The 23623-nt window shown below is 46.7% G+C and overlaps 1 protein-coding gene across 1 annotated transcript in view; it reads right to left on the bottom strand.

Moving 5' to 3' along the window:
- Positions 1–15815, bottom strand: part of CUL1 (cullin 1) — a 65104-nt gene extending 49289 nt beyond the window's left edge. Inside the window, exons 1-2 of the mRNA XM_071559621.1 lie at positions 15739–15815; positions 257–546 (exon numbers count right to left, since the gene is read on the bottom strand). Coding sequence (XP_071415722.1) covers positions 257–396 — 140 coding nt within the window. The 5' untranslated portion in view covers positions 397–546; positions 15739–15815. The remainder of the gene's footprint in view (positions 1–256; positions 547–15738) is intronic.
- Positions 15816–23623: the final 7808 nt, after the last annotated feature.

Genomic DNA, 23623 nt, shown 5'->3' with positions numbered 1-23623 from the left:
CAAAAATCACAGCAATCAAACCTGAAATACAGAGGTAGCCATAATAATTACCAAAGTCAGGTTTCCAGACAACAGAATGTTTCTGCTTATTTGCCAGTAATATTAAATATAAAAGGCTGATCTTCAAAATAAAAATATGCATTCTTAAAAGCCATCAAGTCAAATAGTTATGAAGCAATTTTGAGTTTGGAAAAGTCAAAATCTACCTCTGATCTACCAACAGGGAAAGCAGTGACTGCCACAGGCATTAGGATACGTGTAGAGTTCCATGTATCTGGATTTTGCCATACTTTGTCTGGTGTAAACCTGTTGAATTCCAGCTCTAAGGTCATCCCATATCTGGTCCAGACCAATCTGTTTGAGTCCATGCGGGTTCTGACTCCTATTGGATGACATTTTGTATTTCCTGTAAAGTCTCCCAGTGCAGCAGCCTCAGATCTGGTTATTCCTCCATCAGAATCACAAGGCAAGTAACATTCTAAATTCAGCTGCAGCAACTCAGGGAGGGATTCTTTACATGCAAGTGAGGCTTCCCAGGAAGATAACCTGCAAAACAGAAAGAAAATAGACACCTTATGTGACAGGCCAAATTCATTCACACTAAAGATACAGAATTATTTCATTGAGACATAGTTAAATACATAGATGACAACTCCATGATGAGATCTGAAATACCAAAACCAAGGAATGTAATTTTGCAGTTCAGCCAATGGGGTGGTTGGTGCCAGAGCTGTCCAAGGTCAGCGCTGCTGACAACAAAACTCCAATGCCAATAACAAAACACAACAGTAAAAATCTTCCCAACAGCAGACTCCATCTCACCAAGAAGTGTTTTCTCCCCCTACACAGTAAAATTCCAGCATTTCCAACCAACTCCAGGTTCTGTGGTAGCTCACTGTTTAACAACCATCCCAATGGATATCAAAGACTAACCAGAAAATATTAAAAATAACTTCTTCTTAAAAAAGAGTTATCAATAACTCTTCCAGAATTGAGATTCCATCACAGGTAACCTGAAAGTCCAAGGTATTTTAGAAGCAGAGCTTTTTTCTATCACATATTTCCATTAATTTCTTTGCCAAGTAAAAGAACACAACTTCCTTCAATGTCATTTTACCAACATGCAGCCAATAGGGGTGGGAAGAAAGAGCTACTGATGGGAGTACAGAGAATAAAATATTGTGTGAACTGTGACTAAAAAACCAGAAACTAAGAAAAGGCACTACTGCCATGAGACTTCAGTGCACAAAGTCTGGAACACAGTGAAAAGATGGTTGTCAATTCACAGATGCACATGCTGAAGTCTCCTCTTTACAACCAATCCCAGACTATTCTGAGTTGGAAGGGACCCACAAGGATCATCGAGTCCAACTCTTCAGTCAATGGCCCACACAGGGGATTGAACCCATGGCCTTGGAGTTATCACAACCAAGTTTTAAAAAATTCATCGACCTCGTGAAATGACAGGGTAGGAAACCAACCACGTGGAATTACCACTGAAAACATCAAGTAGAGAAGATCCTTTTTTACACAAGTCCATAACAATAATTGCCCGATTTTTACATGTCTTATCTAACAAAGCAACAAAATTAAGATATAAAAAAATAATGAAGATGGTAGCACAATTACAGAAATTAGTCCACAGATAAGCAAGCTTTGACAAGTTGGAACCAACTTAACCTGAATTCAGCCTTTCCATTTACATAGAGAGCTTATGAGAAAGATGAAGACTTTTTACTGGCAACTCCAATGACAGGACAAGGGTCAATGGCTCTGAATTAAGAGGGTAGATTTAAATAGATAGAAGGAAGAAATTCTTTACTGTGAAGGGTGGTGGTGAGATCCTGGCACAGGTTGCCCAGAGGAGCTGTGGGTGCCCCACCCTGCCTGTGTTCAGTGCCAGGTTTGATGGGGCTTTAGGAACCTACCCTAGTGGGAGGTGTCCCTGCCCAAGGCAAGGACACTGGACCAGATGGCCTTTAAAGGTCCCGAACCACCCTGTGATTCTATACCCTACAGCTCATTGACTGAAATACTCACAACACAATGGAATATAATGGTTTTCTATCCTTCTGCAAACAACACAGCTTTATGATAAACCAGTGATCTCAGGCTCCTCTGGACCTTCCATAATTTCAAGGATAGTATAGGCCAAGACTGCATAAATACTATTATTTGTTTTTGACCTCTGAGCAGCAGAATGTAAGGATATTAATCATTGAATCATAGAATGGATTGGGTTGGAAAAGACCTTTGGGATCATCAAGTCCAACCCTTGGTCCAACTTCTGTCCCTTTACCAGATCATGGCACTCGGTGCCACGGCCAAGCTCAGGTTAAGATACTGAGGGGCTGGAGCAGGGCCAGAGAAGAGCAACGAGGCTGGAGAAGGGACTGGAGCACAAGTGCTGTGGGGAGAGGCTGAGGGAGCTGGGGGTGTTCAGCCTGGAGAAGAGGAGGCTCAGAGGTGACCTCAGCACTGTCTGGAACTGCCTGAAGGGAAGTTCTGGCCAGGTGGGGGTTGGTCTCTTCTCCCAGGCACTCAGCAATAGGACAAGGGGGCACGATGGGCTCAAGCTCTGCCAGGGGAAATTGAAGTTGGAGAGCAGAAAGAAATTCTTTGCAGAGAGAGTGCTCAGGCATTGGAATGGGCTGCCCAGAGAGGGGGTGGATTCACCATCCCTGGAGGTTTTTAAACTGAGATTGGCCGTGGCACTGAGTGCCATGACCTGGTAAAGGGACTGGAGTTGGACCAAGGGTTGGACTTGATGATCTTGGAGGTCTTTTCCAACCCAATCCATTCTATGATTCTGTATCAAAATATTTGGCAAGTTTTTGCCTTAAAATGAGCATCCAAAGGTGGATCTGTTGTCTTCAGCTTTATCTTTGATACAAAACATACGAAAAAAACAGAAAAAAAAAAGAAAAAACTCTCTCTTGTACCCAAAGTAATGAAAGTAATCAGTTTAATATTCTCCCTTACCAACTTAATACTCTCTTACCAAACACGGGCAGCTTCACAGACAGGTCACTGCCAATGACACACACTGCAAATCAGGCTTAGGATTCCTCTTGATGTCATAAAAACACATTTTGAAAAGGCATCTAAATGCAAAGTACAGAGCTAAGAACAACACACCTCCCTCCCTCTGTTGCTGGTGAGCCTGTAAGATACAATCTACACAATTAATTACATTAATTAAGTGTTTGGAGATACATCTAAGTATATACTTGTACGATTATTTAAGTATATCCTTACAGAAGTATAAATATTTAAGTCTAAGGCGGGGAGAGATGTAAAAACTGTTTGCTTTCATATTTTACTTCTTTGCCTTGACAATGTATAAACTATTTCTTGGACATTTTTTCCAGGTTAAAAAAAATTGTCTCTTGACTCCTAAAGGACACAACGTCCATTCCAGCTCATATTTGCTGGATGAGAAATAATTCTATTTTGTCCCTATAATCACTTGCACTCACAATTTATGATTTCAAAGACACCTTTCATACCCATGTACCTGCAAATTAATTTTGTGTTCACTTGATTTCAGTTGAGGTTGGCATTATGAGCTCAAAACTGTAACACAGCTCAGATTTCACATTCACAAACTCACATTTTTGTCCAAAAGTATTTTAGGTCACTAAATATAAGGGCTACAAATTAGACAGAGAGTTCATGCAACAAGACACAGTTCTTAAAGAAAGACTAACTCTAATGTCCTGAGCACTTCACATGCTACAAATGTGCAATTAATCAACATCTGGAGCAGAAATTTTCCTTGTGCCCCAGCAAAATGACACAACTATCATAAAAAGTAGTTATTCCAGAAATCACATCAGTACCAGAAGTATTAGAATCTTTTCTCCCTTTTCAATAATGATATTTAAGAGATGAGTTATGAAAACTACCACGTTCTGTTCCTCTGCATTATTACAAAATACTGATTTACATGTAGTGTGAAAAGCTTTATTTTCCAGAGAGTCAAACTCAGTTCATTATGAGAAGAAGGCAGAAATGTTGGCATGCACACACTCCTCCCTCCCAAAAGTTGTCTTGGGCTGACAAAAACATTCTGTACTTGCTCCTACTCTAATTTTTTTTAATGCTGAACACTTTGCCAGTAATTTAAGAGCAAGTCATGAAAGTCTGTGTAAATTTTGAGCAGCTACTACTGTACCTCCCAAACAATAACTTGATTTGGGGCTTCAGTGCTGTCCCCACACCCTCTGCTCTGTGCTACACCTCTGATCAGTGATATCCACAGTGCCAAAAGGAACACACTCCTGCATTACTTTATGTGCCAGTGGTACAGCTGCCAGCTGGAAAAACAAAACAAAATCCAGATTCACTTTTATTTTCAAATTGAAACACAATATATGGAAGCAACCTGGAATTGCAGTTTTCACACTTATTTATTTACCTAAATTATGCATGGTTGTGTTCACTAAAAGCCTTTGTAAGTGACATGGGTTTAATCTGCACACCTGACCATGGGGATTTTTCCAAAACTTTCAATGCTATTCCTCAGAAGAGCACCAAGAAACTTCCAGCATGCCACTTCTCCACTTCTCTTTGCCTCTTTTACGAGATCTTTAACATCCTTCCTTTATTTCTTCCTTTCAGCTGTACCCTTGTCTTCCTTGACCAAGGAATTCCTGTAGCTTTTGACAGATATCTCACTACAATAATGCAATAGCTAAAAAAAAACTCCAAATAACACCAAATCCCAACACACTTGAGGCCTCATAAACAAGAATAGATCTAGACTAGACAAGGTTTGCTGTTCTATTCTGTACAAGAAAACTCTCCCTTCTGCAACTGCAGCCTGAGAAACCTTTGGTCAGTATTAAAAATCTCTCCAGCATCTGAAAATTTCATGGTATTCTGACAGCAGCAACTTCAGAAACAGGGGAAGGGACTACAGCCCTAAGTATTATACATGTAAAACTTCTCAAGTTTGTTTGGCCATATTTCTGTGCTAAAACCAGGATTTCTGTGCTAAAAACAGAGAAGTTCTGGCCAGGTGGGGGTTGGTCTCTTCTCCCAGGCACTCAGCAATAGGACAAGGGGGCACGATGGGCTCAAGCTCTACCAGGGGAAATTGAAGTTGGAGAGCAGAAAAAACTTCTTTGCAGAGAGAGTGCTCAGGGATTGGAATGGGCTGCCCAGAGAGGGGGTGGATTCCCCATCCCTGGAGGTTTTTAAAGTGAGCTTGGCCGTGGCACTGAGTGCCATGATCTGGTAAAGGGACTGGAGTTGGACCAAGGGTTGGACTTGATGGTCTCGGAGGACTTTTCCAACCCACTCCATTCTATGATTCTATAGAGGCCCTGCAGTGGTTTTTAACTGAGCCTGCAGTAACAAGGTCCACAGTTTCTTAGAACATTGATTATGCTCAGCTTGTACACCTTGAAAAAATGAAGGCTGTGGATTAGGAAAAGAAAAACACCATTCAAAGAGAATCAAGTCAATATATGAGTTCACTGAAAAGAAGGAAGAAAGGTCTACATATGTTGATTGGGTTTGTGTGGCCAGGGTTTGGTAGCAGGGGTGGTAGAGGGGTGGCTTCCCTTCCCTTCAGGGAGTTCCAGACAGTGCTGAGGTCACCTCTGAGCCTCCTCTTCTCCAGGCTAAACACCCCCAGCTCCCTCAGCCTCTCCCCACAGCACTTGTGCTCCAGTCCCTTCTCCAGCCTCGTTGCTCTTCTCTGGCCCTGCTCAAGCCCCTCAATCTCTTTCCTGAACTGAGGGGCCCAGAACTGAACACAACACTCAAGGTGTGGGCTCACCAAGGCAGCAACACTCCTGGGATAACATATTTAAGAAGGATAAAAGTTACTGCACACATGTGATTGCACTCAGAGAGGAAAAGAGTGAGAATATGTGAGAGAACAGCCCTGCAGACAACAAGATCAGTGAAGGAGGGGCAGGAGGTGCTCCAGGCACTGAGATGAGGTCCCTGCAGCCCCTGGTGAGGCAGGGACAGTGCAGAGATCCACCTGCAGCCCGTGGAAGAGACCCACAGCAGAGCAGGTGGGTGCCTGAAGGAGGCTGTGACCCTCTGGGAATCCCGTGCCGGAGCAGGTTCCTGGCAGGGAGCTGTAGAGAGAGGAGCTCATGCTGGAGCAGGTTTCCCAGTGGGACTTGTGACCCCATGGCAGACCCACCCTGGAGCAGCCTGTGCCTCAGGGACTGCACCCCATGGAAAGGGGCCTGTGCTGAAGCTGTGAAGAGCTGTAGTCCATGACAAGCACTCAGAGCTGGAGAAATCTGTGGAAAACCATCTCCTATGGGAGGGATCCCACCCTGGAGCAGCAAAGGACTTGTCTCCCTGAGCAGCAGCAGAAACAGCCTGAGCTGAACTGACCATAGTCCCCATTCCCATCTCCCTGTGCTGCTGGGGGAGCCTGAGGATGAGGGAGGGGTGGGGGGAAGGTGTTTTTAAGGTTTGTTTTACCTCTCAAACCTGCTCTGATTTTGATTGGTAATAACTTCAATTAATTTGCCCACATCTAGTCTGTTTTGCCAGTGACAGTAATTGATGAGAGATCTGTCCTTGTCTCAACTCATGAGGTGTTTGTTGTATTTCCCCTCCCCTCTCCACTCGTGGAGGGCAGTGATGGAGTGACTTGGGCCATCCAGCCAGGATCAAACCACCACAGTAAAACAAAGGGCCCTGAGTATCCCCATTCCCTCTCTGGCTCAAACCACATATGATACAACCTGTGTAAAAATCCAAATGAAACCAAACAAGCAAACAAAAAACCAAACAAAGCCCAAGAAACCCCAAAAAAGCATAAGCCCTGAAGGACAATGCACACAAAGATACAATTCTTGAATCAGAAGGATTCAGAAAAGGAAAATGAGGGAGGACAAACCAAAAACTCAATGCTAGATACCCAAAATACCAAACAGAAGACAGATTAGTACATCTTGTTTTCCCAGAAAGTTAGGGAGAAATAAAAAAGAAAAAAAGCAACAGCAGCAGGGAGCCCGTTTAGAGACCTTAATGATAACAGAATCACAGAATGGACTGGGTTGGAAAAGACCTCCCAGATCATCCACTCCAACCCTTGGTCCAACTCCAGTCCCTTTACCAGATCATGGCACTCAGTGCCACGGCCAAGCTCAGGTTAAAAACCTCCAGGGATGGGGAATCCATCCCCTCTCTGGGCAGCCCATTCCAATGCCTGAGCACTCTCTCTGCAAAGAATTTCTTTCTGCTCTCCAATTTCCCCTGGCAGAGCTTGAGCCCATCGTGCCCCCTTGTCCTATTGCTGAGTGCCTGGGAGAAGAGACCAACCCCCACCTGGACAGAACTTCCCTTCAGGGAGTTCTAGACAGTGCTGAGGTCACCTCTGAGCCTCCTCTTCTCCAGGCTGAACAACCCCAAGGTTGTCCTCCTTCAAGGACAACTCTTACACAGAACTGTTTTCCCAAAAGCTCTTACTAGACATCAAAATTCTAACTAAGTCCAACTTAATGAGTTAGAAAAACAAGATCCTACAGATCTCCACCAGGCAAACCTTGGTACATGTCACAGTTTGCTTCAGACACAGCATGAGCTCCACTGGAACCCCCAGGGCCTCTGAAGCACAGCCCAAACCCCCCACTCAGTGCACCACAACACACTCTGCCACACTCACCTGGTAAGACACAAACAGGAGTTTCCACCTGCAACAATATTTCCACACAGAGTTTTCCCATGCTCCTGGCAGGCAGCAGTTCTTATCAATAACTTTAAAAACATTAACATGTTGCTAACAAGTGTGGAACACTCCTGGCTGGAAGCTCTTCCCAAACAGCTTGCTAATTTTACAGCGCCTTCCATCTCGCTACTTTTGCAAGAGCTCAGCTGATCAAGGCAGTGCAGTTTGACACTTGGATTTATAAATAAAGATGATGGTCACACCAATTCATCTCGCAAACAGTCTGATACTCCCAGACATTCAAATATACCACAACAGCACAGCTTAAACTCTGAAGAGCTTCCTCTATATTCACCTTCATACTGAGGTTTATTCTGGAGTGACGAAGAATGCAACTATAAAATGTTAGTTCTGCTAAACCTCAGTAACATTTTCACAGAACCTTCAATCAGTTTTGACCTCTAATGACAGCAACAGGCACCCCGGCACAGAAGCAAAACAATTTAATGTCCTAAAAGTTAAAATTGACACACATCCCCAGCAGCCACAGTTAAATCCTCCTCCTTGTTGATTAAGTTTGCACCATTAAGTTTTAAAGCTAAGTCTGCACTAGAATTTAACAAAATGAATTTAATTACTGAAGGATACACATTTTAGTTTTATACTATTCCTACTAGTGATGGCACCTGAGCAAAGGCACAGCTTCAGAGATAACAAAACTATTCCAAAGTTATCTCTGAATAAAGGACAGTAAGAGAATAGTCTGAGTCTGTTTTCTTAACAAAATGCAAACATTCTAAAAAAAGCACTTCCAATTACACAGTGTAAAGTTTATCCTTTGGCTACCAATAAGGAAAACATTTGCCCATGAAATTATTACCATGGAAAGCAAGATGAAAACACTAACAGCTAAACAAGTACTATTGTCTATAGCCCTCTTTTCTCCCCCTAATTCAGTCCTCCAAAGTTCAGATAAAACTTCCAGGTGAGTCTCCACTGCTGAGAGACTAGAGAAGCTTGCAAATTTACATATGAAATTAAGTTTAAATTATAGAGCAAACCAGGGTGAACCAAGGTCACACCAGCAGTCTGAGTTCTGAACTCTCATCCACATTAAGGTGTTGTTCAACCTTAAACACATAGAGCAACAAAAAGCAAAGTTACACTGGATGCAAGTTAAAAATACAAACAAGAAGTTTCCGAGCTCAGCTACAGCTGAAATTGCATTAGTAACAACAGAAATTCTTGTAGATCCCTGCTTTAAGTTTAAAAAATGAACTTCTGTCTACCTTGTGTATTAATGAATCGAATACATTTGGGTGCCAGTGGCAAAACCATCAGTATCTCCAATAAAATGGCAAAGAGAAGCATCATGAGTCTTAAACAGGTAAGTGCCTTCCCAAAGCAGAGTGAGAAGCTGCTGCACCATCCTGATCCTCACCATCCCTTCCATTTCTCCTTCCCGGTAACACCAAGCTTGAGACATCAGCAACATCAACTACAGCAAATCTCATGAAATCCAAGAGCATTTTGTTTTACATCACCTCTATGTGCTTCTAACTGAAAGCAAAACACAGGCCAATGGTATGGAACTGATACTCGGGTCCAGTGTGTAACTACAGAAACACCAGAGAAAATGGAGTTTTTACCCTTTATTCTCAGTGCTGATGTCAAGCAATGCCTCGGACCTGCCAGACCAAGCAGTGAACCTTCTGCCTCCAAAACCACAACAACCAAAAGGGGAAGGAAAGGAGGTAATACACATTTTTTCCTGAGTTTTGGAAGAGCACCACATCAAAGTTGCACTGTTTATTCAAGAACCATATAATGCTTTGGGTTGGAAGAGACATTTAAACATCGTGTAGTTCCCACCTCTCCACTAAAGGTGGAAACATCTTGCCCTATCCCAAGTTGCTCCAAGCCCCATCCAGCCTGGCCTTGGACACTTCCAGGGATGGGGCAGCCACAGCTTCTGTTCTAGTGCCTCACCAGAACTTCTTCCTTCTATCCAACCCAAATCTACCCTTTTTCAACTTAAAACTTTTCCCCCTTGTCCTGTCAGTGTAGGGCCTGGCAGAAAGTCTCTCTCCATCTTTCTTATAACCCCCCCTTACACACTGAAAGGCCTCAGTAAGGTTTCTCTGAACCATCTCCTCTTCAGGCTGAATAGGAAAGGTGTTCCATCCCTCTGATCACTTTTGGGGCCCTCTGGATCTGCTCCAACAGCTCCATGTCTTCCTTGTGCTGGGCAGGATGCAGCGCTCCAAGTGGGGTCACAGGAGAACTGAGAGAGGGTGAGAATCACCTGCTTCTTTTAACAAGTTCAGGATACAATTGGCAAAGAAAGTGTCAGTTTTAAAGAGCTAAATTATAAGAGACCCCAAATCTGGTAAAAAATTTACATATATACCAGTTTCCTCAAGTGCAAAATGGAATTACTATTTTCCTATTTTCACTTCATTTTCTAAGGCTTATAAAGAGGAATTTGAAAAACACTACATTATATAAAGTGGAATGTAGTCAATCACAGAATCATAGAATGGATTGGGTTGGAAAAGACCTCCGAGATCATCAAGTCCAACCCTTGGTCCAACTCCAGTCCCTTTACCAGATCATGGCACTCAGTGCCACGGCCAAGCTCAGTTGAAAAACCTCCAGGGATGGGGAATCCACCCCCTCTCTGGGCAGCCCATTCCAATGCCTGAGCACTCTCTCTGCAAAGAATTTCTTTCTGCTCTCCAACTTCAATTTCCCCTGGCAGAGCTTGAGCCCATCGTGCCCCCTTGTCCTATTGCTGAGTGCCTGTTCTGTTTAGTTAAAAAAATATGTATTTTATTTTGACCTGTATCATTTACAAGATGAGGTAAGGCAGCAATTAAAGGGGTTCACTCTTGTGCCATCAGCAGTTCTGTGGATAAAAAGAAATGCAACAGAAAACTACCCAGTGGGACACACATTATTTCCCAAACCAGTGCTCTTCCCAGCAGCCAGGATAATGCAACAACTGTTTAAATCAATGTTCTATCCCTGTAGTTGCATTAAAGACTTCAAGTTTCAGGGCACATCAGCTCAGAACAATTTTATTAACAAGTCATTTAGTCAGGTCTGTAACAGGTCTGAACTGCAGCATTGTAGAAACACCAAGTCAATCTGTAGTAGTGTCTCCACTGGAAATCCCACAATAAAATACAAGTTACTTAGAGACATGCTGAACAGGTCTCTGTAATTTTCCAATAATTAAATTTTTTGCCTTTGTCTTACTGAAAATTCTCCTTTAACAGGCAAAGGAAACTCAATGGTCGCCATGACAAATTTAAAAAAATAGTAATTTAAGTTTGCACATTGTATAGATCTTAACTCTTATCCAGGCCTCTAAATGTTGGTTCCAACAACCACTTCTTTACAGACATTAACTCAAAAAATAACTGAAATATTTCTATTACTTTACTCTTACCTAAAAAACACACTAGCATCTAAATATTCTGTTTAAAGCAAATTCATGCATTCCTTAAGCACACACAGAACTTCCAAGACCGAATTTTCCAACCCATTCTTTCTCCCCACTCTGTGCAGCAGGAGGACTGTGCCAACCTGCCAGGGCTGCCTGTGCGTGTTCTCCTGGAATGCCCATCCAAGTGGGACACACAACCAGTTTCCCTCCTCATGCACAGGCAGACCCTGTTGATGACCAGCACTGATTGAGCCACTTTAACCCGATACTGCCCTCCACAAGTTGGAAAATCCTGGCTGAGAAGGCTGACATGGAACACTCTTAGTAAGAAATCCCCTCCCTTCATGTTCATAATACACCCCTCTCAACATCCAAACTTTGTAAGTGCAAGAGGAACACCTTTAAAGGTTTCATCCACTAGGATTCTGCTGGGTTTTCTAATAATTAAAAGCACTCCAAACTTCAGTGCCAAGAGAGAAGACTCCAGGTATTCCCAATTGATGCAAGCACTGACACCCTGGATATGACTCATCACTAACTGGGCTCTGCTGGAATAACTGTGGCTACACAAGCCTGGGCACCACCACAGAAACTCTGCAGATGAAAAGCAGGACTCAGAGGTCTTAACATGTAAATTTTAAGATAACACTCTCAGGCTGAGTGTCTGAGGTAACTTTCTCAAAGGACTCAGTATTGTTTTCATAGCAATACAGCCAAATTCCATGAGCTTTCACCAATAAGCTAATTTCAAAAAAAGTCACACCCAAAGCACTACCCAAATAAGGATGTGCATCTATTTGGCTTAGAATTAAAGTTATTTAAATTGAAGCAATGTGATTTTCTTAAGCCAACAGGCCCAGGTTACAAGGCCAATTCCAAACAAGGATCCGAGGAGTAAGTGGAAGAAGAATTATTTAGTTAAACCAGCACAACTATTTTGTCAGCCAAGGAGCAGAATGCATATGCCTAATTTAGGTGTTCTCCCTGGACAGGCAGTGGGAATTTTCCTCCAGAGGGCTATTTCAGAGCAGGAGCCTAGTTCAGTTGTTCTGAGCTGCTGTCGAGTTTCTAGGGTCTGTGTGAAAAAATATGAGAAAATATGAAAATATGAAGCTGTTAAGGCTGAGCACAAAACCTGGATTTTAGAGTTAGGTATACAAATTATCCCAAAATCAAATGTGTCCACTGTGGGACAGGTACATCCAGTGCTTCATCTGCACCTCAGGCATGTTGTGATGACATGGCTGTGAAATGTAGCCAACCCTCAGGCCCAAGGCAACTACGACATAAAGTAAGAAGTTGGACAACAAACACTGAGAAACAAGAGAAGGTACAAAGCAGAGGGAAAGGACGATGGGGAGAGGCTGAGGGAGCTGGGGGTGTTTAGCCTGGAGAAGAGGAGGCTCAGAGGTGACCTCAGCACTGTCTGGAACTGCCTGAAGGGAAGTTCTGGCCAGGTGGGGGTTGGTCTCTTCTCCCAGGCACTCAGCAATAGGACAAGGGGGCACGATGGGCTCAAGCTCTGCCAGGGGAGGTTTAGGTTGGAGATCAGAAAAAAATTCTTTGCAGAGAGAGTGCTCAGGCATTGGAATGGGCTGCCCAGAGAGGGGGTGGATTCCCCATCCCTGGAGGTTTTTCAACTGAGCTTGGCCATGGCACTGAGTGCCATGATCTGGTAAAGGGACTGGAGTTGGACCAAGGGTTGGACTTGATGATCTCGGAGGGCTTTTCCAACCCAATCCATTCTATGGTTCTGTGATTTCTTTCTAGTCAAATCACCATCAGAGACACAAAGTGTCAGTGCAGCAAGGACAGACACCTGACCACCAACACACAACAGCACAGAGTGAGTGGACACTGCCTACTGTAGTACCTGTAGTATCCTACTATATCTCCAAAGAGGATGCATCCCAAACATGCTCCCTATCAACTAAGCACCAACTCACAACATGCTATTACAAAAATAATTTGGCCTAGTTCAAGTTACATGGCTACTGGGTATTTCTGCCCCCCATGGACCATTTCTCCCAGTCACAGAATCATAGAATGGATTGGGTTGGAAAAGACCTTCGAGATCATCAAGTCCAACCCTTGGTCCAACTCCAGTCCCTTTACCAGATCATGGCACTCAGTGCCACGGCCAAGCTCAGTTGAAAAATCTCCAGGGATGGGGAATCCACCCCCTCTCTGGGCAGCCCATTCCAATGCCTGAGCACTCTCTCTGCAAAGGAGTTTTTTCTGATCTCCAACTTCAATTTCCCCTGGCAGAGCTTGAGCCCATCGTGCCCCCTTGTCCTATTGCTGAGTGCCTGGGAGAAGAGACCAACCCTCACCTGGCCAGAACTTCCCTTCAGTACTGCCAAAAGGATTTCCAATACAGACGTTTTCCTCCCTGAGTGGCATCAGGGTATCCATGGGTATTAATTAAGGTGGAGGTGTATGATTATACATGAACACATACACCAGGGCAAGGTTGCTGAGGAAATCAGTAACAAAACAAATTACAACCAAATAAGGTAAAACAAGTAAGTCATCTCTGCCCTCTTAGTGCTGACAAGTATACAGACAATCTAGGGTTAAATTCCTTCTCCTCAAAGGCCCAGCTGAAGGATCTAAATACAAAGTTGGGGGGATAACATAGGAGTCTACAAAGTAAAGGAGTATGTGGAAAGGAAAGAGTATTAGGTGAGATCACAAGGAAGGTTTTAATGACAGGAGAGTAAGATCAGAAGGGCAAAAAACCACAGTGAAGGAAATGGTTACTGGGAGGAAGAAAACTGAAAGGGGAAAGGTAATAGAGGGATAGGGATGGTGCTGAAATATAACTTGAAGAGGAAGCAAGAAAGATGGGGAAAGGATCCCAATAAGGCCTCAGTTACCTTTCAGTGGCAAAGTCACTGGGAAACGAACAAGGTGATTCTTTGCAAAGACAAAAACTGCAGGAGCAGTGATCTGGATGGAGGTAATAAATGCACAGACAGACAAAAGATCACAGAGGGCACTTTCCCTGGGAAGGCTACAACAGTAGGTGGCAACAAGGGGAAGCCTGGTGCACAGTCCTTGAGAGGCAGAGAAACCTGGAGAAGGTGACAAGGATGAACTATGGCAAATATCACGGTGCTGGGGACACCGGGGAACCTCTCTGGGTACAAGCAAGCTGCTACCAGACAGACCCGAGCGTCTCTGGGGCTCTGGGGATGGCTGGGACACCACAGGGGCAAAGGAGGCGGCACAGAAAAGCACAGGGAGGGCAGAGGGCAGGGGAACACCTGACAACAAGGTTATGGACAAAAGCTCATGGGGGGAAAAACGTGGGCAGAGGCCTGGGACGAGCCTGGCATGGCTGGGGGGGGCAGTCCTGGGGCCAGGAGGGGCCAAGTGAGGGCGTGGGGCTGCAGCAGGACGGGCCGGGCTCTGAGAGCAGCCGGGGCAGCACCGGGGCGGGCAGGGACATGTGGGGCAGCGGGCAGGAGACAGGGCAGGGCAGGGAGGGCCGGGGCAGGAGGCAGGGCAGGGGGGAGCGGGCAGGGCAGGAGGCAGGGCAGGGGAGAGAGGGCAGGGCAGGAGGCAGGGCAGGGGGGGAGAGGGCAGGGCAGGGGGGAGAGGGCAGGGCAGGAGGCAGGGCAGGGGGGAGAGGGCAGGGCAGGGGGGAGAGGGCAGGGCAGGAGGCAGGGCAGGGGGGAGAGGGCAGGGCAGGAGGCAGGGCAGGGGGGAGGGCAGGGCAGGAGGCAGGGCAGGGGGGAGAGGGCAGGGCAGGAGGCAGGGCAGGGGGGAGAGGGCAGGGGGGAGAGGGCAGGGGGGAGAGGGCAGGGCAGGGGGGAGGGCAGGGGGGAGCGGGCAGGGGGGAGGGCAGGGCAGGGGGCAGGGGGCAGGGCAGGGGGGAGGGCAGGGGGGAGGGCAGGGGGGAGGGGGCAGGAGGCAGCGGGCAGGACGGAACGGGCTGGACGGAACGGGCTGGACGGAACGGGCTGGACGGAACGGGCTGGACGGAACGGGCTGGACGGAACGGGCAAGGCAGGAGGCAGGGCAGGATGAAGCGGGCACACAGAGCCGGCAGGGCCGAGGCAGTGGGCAGGAGAAGGGCAGGAGGCAGGACGGGCAGGAAGCAGAGCAGGAGGGAGCGGGCAGGCACACAGAGCCGGGGCAGGAGGCAGCGGGCAGGATGGAGCGGGCACACAAGGCGGCAGGGCCGAGGCAGGAGGCAGTGGGCAGGACGGAGCGGACAAGACGGAGCGGGCAGGAGGCAGGGCAGGCACATAGAGGCGGCAGGGCCGGGGCAGGAGGCAGGGCAGGCACACAGAGCCAGCAGGCCCGGGGCAGCCGGCGCGGCGCTCGCAAGCCCCGACGGAGGCGATCCCTTCCGAGTGCGCAGTTCGCGGCCTCCCCGGCCCGGCCCGCGGCTCCCGGGGCCGGATCTACGAGCGGCCCGAGCGGCCTCCCCCGCGCTCCGGGGCCGGCAGCGCGCCCGGGAGAAGAAAGGCAGGCGGGCCAGGCCGAGCCCGGCCGCCCCTTGCCCCGCTCCCCGCGCCGTGACTCAGTGCCGGGCCCCGCTCCGCCCGCTCCGCGGGGCTGCCGCCGCCTCTCCCCGGGCCGGGCCGGGCCTGGCTGCGACACAACGCCGCGGCCTCCCCGCACTCACCAGCATCGCGCGTCCCGCAGAGTCAGGGCCGCGTCCGCCCGCCCCTTCCGCCTCCGCCGGGCCCGCATCCGCCGCCGCCTCCCCCCGGCACGGCCCGCGGAGGGCGGAGGCGCCGCCTCTCCCGCCGGCCCCGTCCCGCCCCGTCCCAGGCGCGGCTCCCCTGGCTCGGCTCGGCTCGGCCGGGCTCAGCCCCTCGACGGGGACTGCTCGCCCCAGGGGCTGCTCGGCTGGGCCCGGCCCCGCCACCGTCCCTGCCGTGCCCTGTCCAGCCCTCCCCGAGCAGCCCAGTGGCAGAGGAGCTGAAAGGCTGGAGGGGGGTGGTTGGCAGAACACTCAGCGTGAGAGGCAGTGTGTGCCTGCAGCACACAAACAAGCCACATCCTGGGCCAGCAGCGCGGCCAGCAGGGCCGAGGAGGCGAGTCTGCCCCTCTGCTCCGCCCCACCTGGGACGGGAGCACCGTCCTGGTGTGCCCAACACACACGTGGGAAATGGAACTGTTGGAGCAAGTCCAGAGCAGGGCTCGCAGCTGATAAGAGCACTGCAGCACCTCCCCTGCCATCACAGGCTGGGAGAGCTGGGGCTGTTCAGCCTGGAGAGGAGATTGCGGGGAGACCTCCCAGCAGCTGCCGGGACTTGAGGGGCCCTGCAGGAGAGCCAGAGAGGGGTCTGCGTTCAGGAATGGTGGTGATAGACAGAGGGTAATGGATATTAAATGAAAGGGGAAATTTAAATTCAGAGCCAGGCTGGATAAGCCCTTGAGCAGCCTGGCCCATGGCACACGGGGTTGACACTAGATTATGTTTAAAGTCCTCTCCTACCCCTAACATTCTATAGAATCATAGAATGGATTGGGTTGGAAAAGCCCTCCGAGATCATCAAGTCCAACCCTTGGTCCAACTCCAGTCCCTTTACCAGATCATGGCACTCAGTGCCATGGCCAAGCTCAGTTGAAAAACCTCCAGGGATGGGGAATCCACCCCCTCTCTGGGCAGCCCATTCCAATGCCTGAGCACTCTCTCTGCAAAGAATTTTTTTCTGATCTCCAACTTCAATTTCCCCTGGCAGAGCTTGAGCCCATCGTGCCCCCTTGTCCTATTGCTGAGTGCCTGGGAGAAGAGACCAACCCCCACCTGGCCAGAACTTCCCTTCAGGCAGTTCCAGACAGTGCTGAGGTCACCTCTGAGCCTCCTCTTCTCCAGGCTGAACACCCCCAGCTCCCTCAGCCTCTCCCCACAGCACTTGTGCTCCAGACCCTTCTCCAGCCTTGTGTTTCAGAATGACATTATTAGGCATGACAGGACTTTCCTCCATCCATAGTCCATTCAAGGGTTGGACTTGATGAACGCAACCCAGCTGATTCTATGATTCTATAACTAAGCAGCTACTTTTGTATTTATGAGAAATGTGGGTTTCTGGGGTGTCCTGGACACACTGAGTGGCACCATACTGTGTTTGTGGATGGTACAGCTGTGCAATAACAGCCTGTCCTTGTCAAGCAAGTGTTAAACCAAACTGTGAGGCTCCTTTGACTTATTCATAGGAGGAATCTTTACCTCGAGGTGCATGAACATTGCTTTGAAAACTTTGATGGAAGTGTGGCTGTTGTAAGAACACAGAAGTTTTTCTGTAACTGTGAGTTCCAGAACAGTAACAAAACAACTTGGAAACAACATTGCAGAGGGAAGCACAGGTAGAAACTGGAAAAAAGGAAATTTTATTGTTCAGCTCTGAGCTGGTTGGCAGACATGTGAGGGTATTTGGTCTGACTTAGGAATAAGAAGTTACATAGACCTGTTTGCAATCTGTGAACAAATTTAAGCAAAAATACCTACTGTAGGTAATTTAATATATGATAATAAAATCTAAAACTCCTAGCATCGCTTATATCTGGATTGAATGTTGATTATTCTATGTAACAGCATGAAATTAATGACACAAAATCATACCAAAATTAGAACAGGTTTCAGAAGAGTATTATTTTGGAGCCAGTCCTGTCTTATTTATTCCTGAAGACTGTGGAATTAAACTGCTGGAGCAGTTCTGCAAAGGAAAAGAACAATGTTTGCAAAAGATGTCATAAGAAGTTCTTATCCCTTATGTAAGTATCGAGAGTTCAACCCCCTTCATGCAAAAGGAAAGAGAAACAGGGGAGCAATAGGAAGAAAGAGAAGGTTTTTCTTGTCTGCAAAGTGCTTCACTTCCATTCTGGTTCTACCAGCTGTTCACCTTTTCTGAAAATTGACCTTCTCAAAGCTAATGGTCTTTAGTCATATAAGTGCTTGAAAAATTACTTCCCTGTGTAATAATGCCTTACACAGCACAGCCTGCTGAGGTGGACACAAGCAAAGCCAGTGACACAGCCCTTCCAGTGAAACAGGGCTGAGTAAGCACCTGGGGAGCCCTGTCTGAGGAACTGGTTTGATGTATAGCAGGGACACTGTCTCAGCTGGCTGGGTGGCATCACGATGCTTGTATTAATTTTGCCTGTGTAGATGTGCTTATAAATACCATTCCTCAGCACGACTGAATTTCTGGCTTGGTAACACATGTGAGCTGTGCTAGAGGAGGGTTTGTGTTAGTCAGGAGCAGCATGGCCAGTTCTGCATGGGGTGTTACAGTGTGGGGAAATTCAGGGCAAGCAAAATAGTCTATGGGAGGCAGGAACCAAATCCAAAGGAAGGTGGACTGATCATAAAAAATAAGGACTGATTTTAGAGTCTTGTAAAGATAAATTTTGGTGCTGTGTTGTATTTACAAGAGGTAAAGGCATCTTTGTTTTAAAGGTCTACAACAAGCAGATAGGAGAGCCACGGATAAGCAAGGAAAGAGGAAAAGACAGGCAGGGAAGAAGATATGGCAATAAGGATGGTCTGAATTGGCACCATCTTGCACTAAACTATGTGGGGTTTTTTTGTTTTTGTGATTAACTGCGTTAAAAGCTTGAGATAGGATAGTTTGGTTTTAAAGGAGTGTTTCTCTTTCCCCCCAGGATTGCTTTATGCTTTGTGTTCACTATATAGAGACAAGGCACAGTTCTCTGATTTTATTCACAGTAGTGGTAGCTTAGCTGGCACTCTGAAAAGGCAGGCCATGAAAAACATCCTCCCTAGAAAACTCAGACATGATGCATAGCATGGCCCCTTCATACATCTCTTGGAAGTATTCCTGTGTCAGGGTCACAGAGAGAAAAGGGAATTGATTACAAAAATAAGTATTACCAAATTACTCACTAATGCATTATAAATTGTCCAATGGAATTTATGTACTTTGCATGAAAGGAGAGAAGCTTCACCTACAGACTGAGGCAGCTCAAATTTCAAGGACAGACGTCATGAGAGAAATCCACTCTTTTTTCACTAAAATGAGTTTGCAGGACTGCTGAGAGGGGTCTGTTTTCACAGTAACTTGCAAGTTTCCCACTTGTTGCATCAGCAGTGAATCAGCACACACCAAGCAAGAAAATTATCATGACAATGTTTGCTGTCAGTGCAAGTAGGCAGCTCCACTGGCAAAGAAGAAAAGCCTGAGTCATTCAGAGACACAGAGTTGCTGTGGCTGTTAGTTTATTACTGCTGTCAGGAGGCTGGACTGATGTGGAGGGAGACTTTCCTTGCTGGTTACATGTAGAGCTATCTGAAAGCGGGAGTTAAATCACCCTCTACATGTGTTCAGTTCTGGGCCTCTCAGTTCAGGAAAGAGATTGAGGGGCTGGAGCGGGGCCAGAGAAGAGCAACGACGCTGGAGAAGGGACTGGAGCACAAGTGCTGTGGGGAGAGGCTGAGGGAGCTGGGGGTGTTTAGCCTGGAGAAGAGGAGGCTCAGAGGTGACCTCAGCACTGTCTGGAACTGCCTGAAGGGAAGTTCTGGCCAGGTGGGGGTTGGTCTCTTCTCCCAGGCACTCAACAATAGGACAAGGGGGCACGATGGGCTCAAGCTCTGCCAGGGGAAATTGAAGTTGGAGAGCAGAAAAAAATTCTTTGCAGAGAGAGTGCTCAGGCATTGGAATGGGCTGCCCAGAGAGGGGCTGGATTCCCCATCCCTGGAGGTTTTTCAACTGAGATTGGCCGTGGCACTGAGTGCCCTGATCTGGTAAAGGGACTGGAGTTGGACCAAGGGTTGGACTTGATGATCTGGGAGGTCTTTTCCAACCCAATCCATTCTATGATACCCTTGAGAGGACATGCTTGCTATGGCAGGGCAGATCATAACCAGATTTGGTAAAGGTTGCATGGCTGTACTGAACATCTCTTGCCTTTTCTAGCACATCTGTTTTCCTCGATGTTTCAGTCAAGAATGTATGGCTAAGGTCCTAAGTGATGGTTCCCCATTTAAGCACTTTATTCCTCCTTTTGAGCTGAGCACAACTTGGTCCCCAGCTCTACGAGCCCCTGTTGTTTGAACTAGCAAGAGGTAGTGTGTTTTTCCCCTTATTGTTCCTTCTTGAGGGGATTGCAAGCCAAGATACAGGTAAAAACCCAACATTTTTGGAAAAGGGGTATATGGTGGTGTACAGTACGTGAACATACAGATTTCTACAGCTTTTTTGTTGAGTGGAAAACCTGAGTTTCAGGATTGTCCATCCTTGCTAGAAAATCACTGTCATGCACCTTTATATAAACCAGCTCAGAAGAGACATTGCCTGTGCCTCCAAATTCAAAGGTGTCTGAAGAAATCCATCCATCAGTGGCAGATGACACTCTAGTGCTCTACTGCTGCTTGTGCTGTGGGAAGGTAAAAAACCAGAGATCAAATTGTTCTTTGCAAAGGCCAGTCTCTGCATGTGTAAGACAGTCAGTGCCAGGTTCATATATGGAATAAAAAGGCAGCCTAGAAATGCTACACAAACATGGCAATCTGTGGTTAATTTGCTCCTTTTATAGGCACAGGTCAGTGTGTATACAAGGCACAGGTTAGCAGCTCCTCTCAAGGCTTCTGATTTTGCTCTTCTCTGCCAGGTGTCTATCACCAGGTTTCTGATTGTTTCAGAGATTTGCAGCAGAATTCCAGCATTAGAATTAGAGAGGAGGAAAAAAGAAGAGTTGAGTTAGAAGGGACCTACAACCTTATTTTGTTCCATGACCACATTGGCCTGATCACTTTGAACAGTTCTGATCTCAAGGTAGGAGGTGGAGAATTCATGCAAAGTAGGATCACAAGGAGTGGAGCATCACTGCCTATCCAGAGTAAAGATGATTTATGCCTCTTTGAATGGAAGATGAACAAATATCCACCTTGTTCCCAACTTTAAGGTATTTAAACTCCAGAACTGAGAGTATTTGTTCACACAGCTAAAGGCACACATCGGCTCTGGGAATTTCGAATGGAAAGAATATGGTAGTAATTCCCCCCAATAATTTCTAAATTAAATACTTTCAATCTGAAATGGTTTCTTTCTGCCTCTGCTATCTACCATGCAAAATAATGTACTGAGACACTACCGTTTCTTTTTCCATCCTCTCCTCTGCTGGGCTGAAAGTTTCTCTGGGCCTGAGATCCAAGACTCAGAATTGGTTTAACTCATTAGAGCTCTCTCTTTGTAGGAGCTTTTACAGACTGAAAGACAGCCTTGGTTATACTTCTTTTTTTTTAATATATTTTATTTTGAGTATCAGCTGATTTGCTGCTAATGAAGCAGAACTCTTAGTAAAAGTTGTATTCCTTTTTTGAAATTATTTTTTTCATTTTCTGTTTTTATTTGATATTTGGTGATGCCAAACAAGCAGCTGTTCACACACATATAACTAAGCAAGTCGATGTTCCACGTGAAAGATTTTCATACAGGAACACTGATCTTTGGGCTTGACTTGTGGAACTGTTTCTCACAATATTTCTGCCTGAAGGGATGAGAACAAGGAGGAGCAGTCTCCCAGGAGCCCACTTCTCCTGCAAGTCACAGCTCAGCTTTTCACACTCAGCAGATTCGAAATAAGGGTTTATCCTCACTGCATCCTTCCTCAGGCTGAAACCTCAGGCCTATCAAGGCTTGCTTGTCTGGGTTTGAGCCCACTCAGATGCTGCACAGGACACATTCTTTTGCAGGGTATTTAGTGTCTGTCTGATCAGCATTGTGTTAGCCACTGTACACAGAATTCCTACAAGCAGGAATGTCTAATAAGGAGCATGACAGAAGATTATTCATAATGTATCTAAATTCTGACAAGCTTGTGATATTTCCTTCAGTGCCATGATAGTTCAGCGTTTATATACTTAAAGCTTATGGTTTAGGTCTTGTTGCAGAGATTTTTGGTGGAAGAAAACATTTATATGGAGGAGGAAATATAGAATGATAGAATGGATTGGGTTGGAAAAGACCTCCGAGATCATCAAGTCCAACCCTTGGTCCAACTCCAGGCCCTTTACCAGATCATGGCACTCAGTGCCACGGCCAAGCTCAGGTTAAAAACCTCCAGGGATGGGGAATCCACCTCCTCTCTGGGCAGCCCATTCCAATGCCTGAGCACTCTCTCTGCAAAGAATTTCTTTCTGATCTCCAGCTTCAATTTCCCCTGGCAGAGCTTGAGCCCATCGTGCCCCCTTGTCCTATTGCTGAGTGCCTGGGAGAAGAGACCAACCCCCACCTGGCCACAACTTCCCTTCAGGTAGTTCTAGACAGTGAGGAGGTCTTCTCACTAGTCTGGCTTGTAAAAACACTGAATTATAACAGTTACAAAGGGGATGGTTTCCAGTAATTTAGTGTATTACCCACATTTATTACTGGTGGCATCAATTTAACACAGATATTGACAGGAATGGTAAGAAGAGAGGTGGTTTTTGTGGTCAGGAAAACAGATGATACCTGAAAAGCTCTCTGAAATGTAGCCTGTGCTGCAGAAACCTCTGCAAGTCCCTGCTTTTGATATTTGTGGTGTGAGTCTGTGTGTACCTAAGGCAGTGACAGGAGCTCTAGCACCTCCTGGGGAACTGCAGGCTGTGAAGTCTGCTCTTTCCATTGAGATACCTTGGTACAGGACTGGCATTAAGGCCATGAACAGACATGCCAGCCAATGCCAAAGGACACCAATCCTTTGCCTGGCACAGCCAAACTCACCAGTGTGGGAATCTGAAATTTTGACCGTCTCACACCAGTGCTGCCCTTTGCTGAGCACAGAACATGTTTCTCTAAGACAGAGAAAAGATTTCAGTCTATTGTCTCTTTTCCCCCATGGCCTGGCTGTTTTCCCACCTAGGGAGGCCACTGATTTTGGGCCTTTACTTCTAGAGCTGATCTTCCTTTTGGTACCAGCTCAGGACACCTTGTGAATTGGCAACAAGCTGTTCCTTCGTGGCTTCTGGTTCCTGTCTTTGCCTGTGAACACTCTTGCAAGGCCATTGTTGCTGCAGTTCCCTCCAGCCTGTTCCCCTTTGCCCTGGGAGCAGCTCTGCTGTTTCCAGCTGGTGTCCCCAGCACTTGGCAGTGCTGCTGGGATGGGAGGCTTTGTCTGCACTAACCCAGGAACAGCTGCAAGGATGGCACTCAGACAGATACAGGTATGTGTGTGTGGTTGTGCATCATTTTTCCTGTTTCTTTCCAAGAGATTATTTTGCCTGTTTTGGACCAGGAGTGGGCAGAGGCAGCAGCATTTTCCACTGCTGTTTTTAACATGAATAATGGTGTTTTGCCTAAAAGAATGGTTCATTCAGACAAACATTTCAGCATTTCAGACAAGATCCCTGCTGGGGCTGTCTTCAGTACCCTACAGCAACATCTCCAATAACACACTAGGTGGCTTTCCTTTTTTCCTCACAGACCACTTGAGAAATAAGCCTTGCACGAGAGAGACCAACAGTCCTTCTGCACTCCAAGGATGTGAATGAACTTGCTGGGGTGATACCATCTCAAGCTTTCAATCTTTACCCTCTATCCAGTACCCTTTCCTTCAGTGAT

This window comes from Pithys albifrons, chromosome 7 (assembly GCF_047495875.1).
Source record: "Pithys albifrons albifrons isolate INPA30051 chromosome 7, PitAlb_v1, whole genome shotgun sequence".
In the NCBI taxonomy this organism is placed as follows: domain Eukaryota; kingdom Metazoa; phylum Chordata; class Aves; order Passeriformes; family Thamnophilidae; genus Pithys; species Pithys albifrons.
Note: the sequence above shows the minus strand (reverse complement) of the source record. Positions and strands in the feature narration are given on the sequence as shown.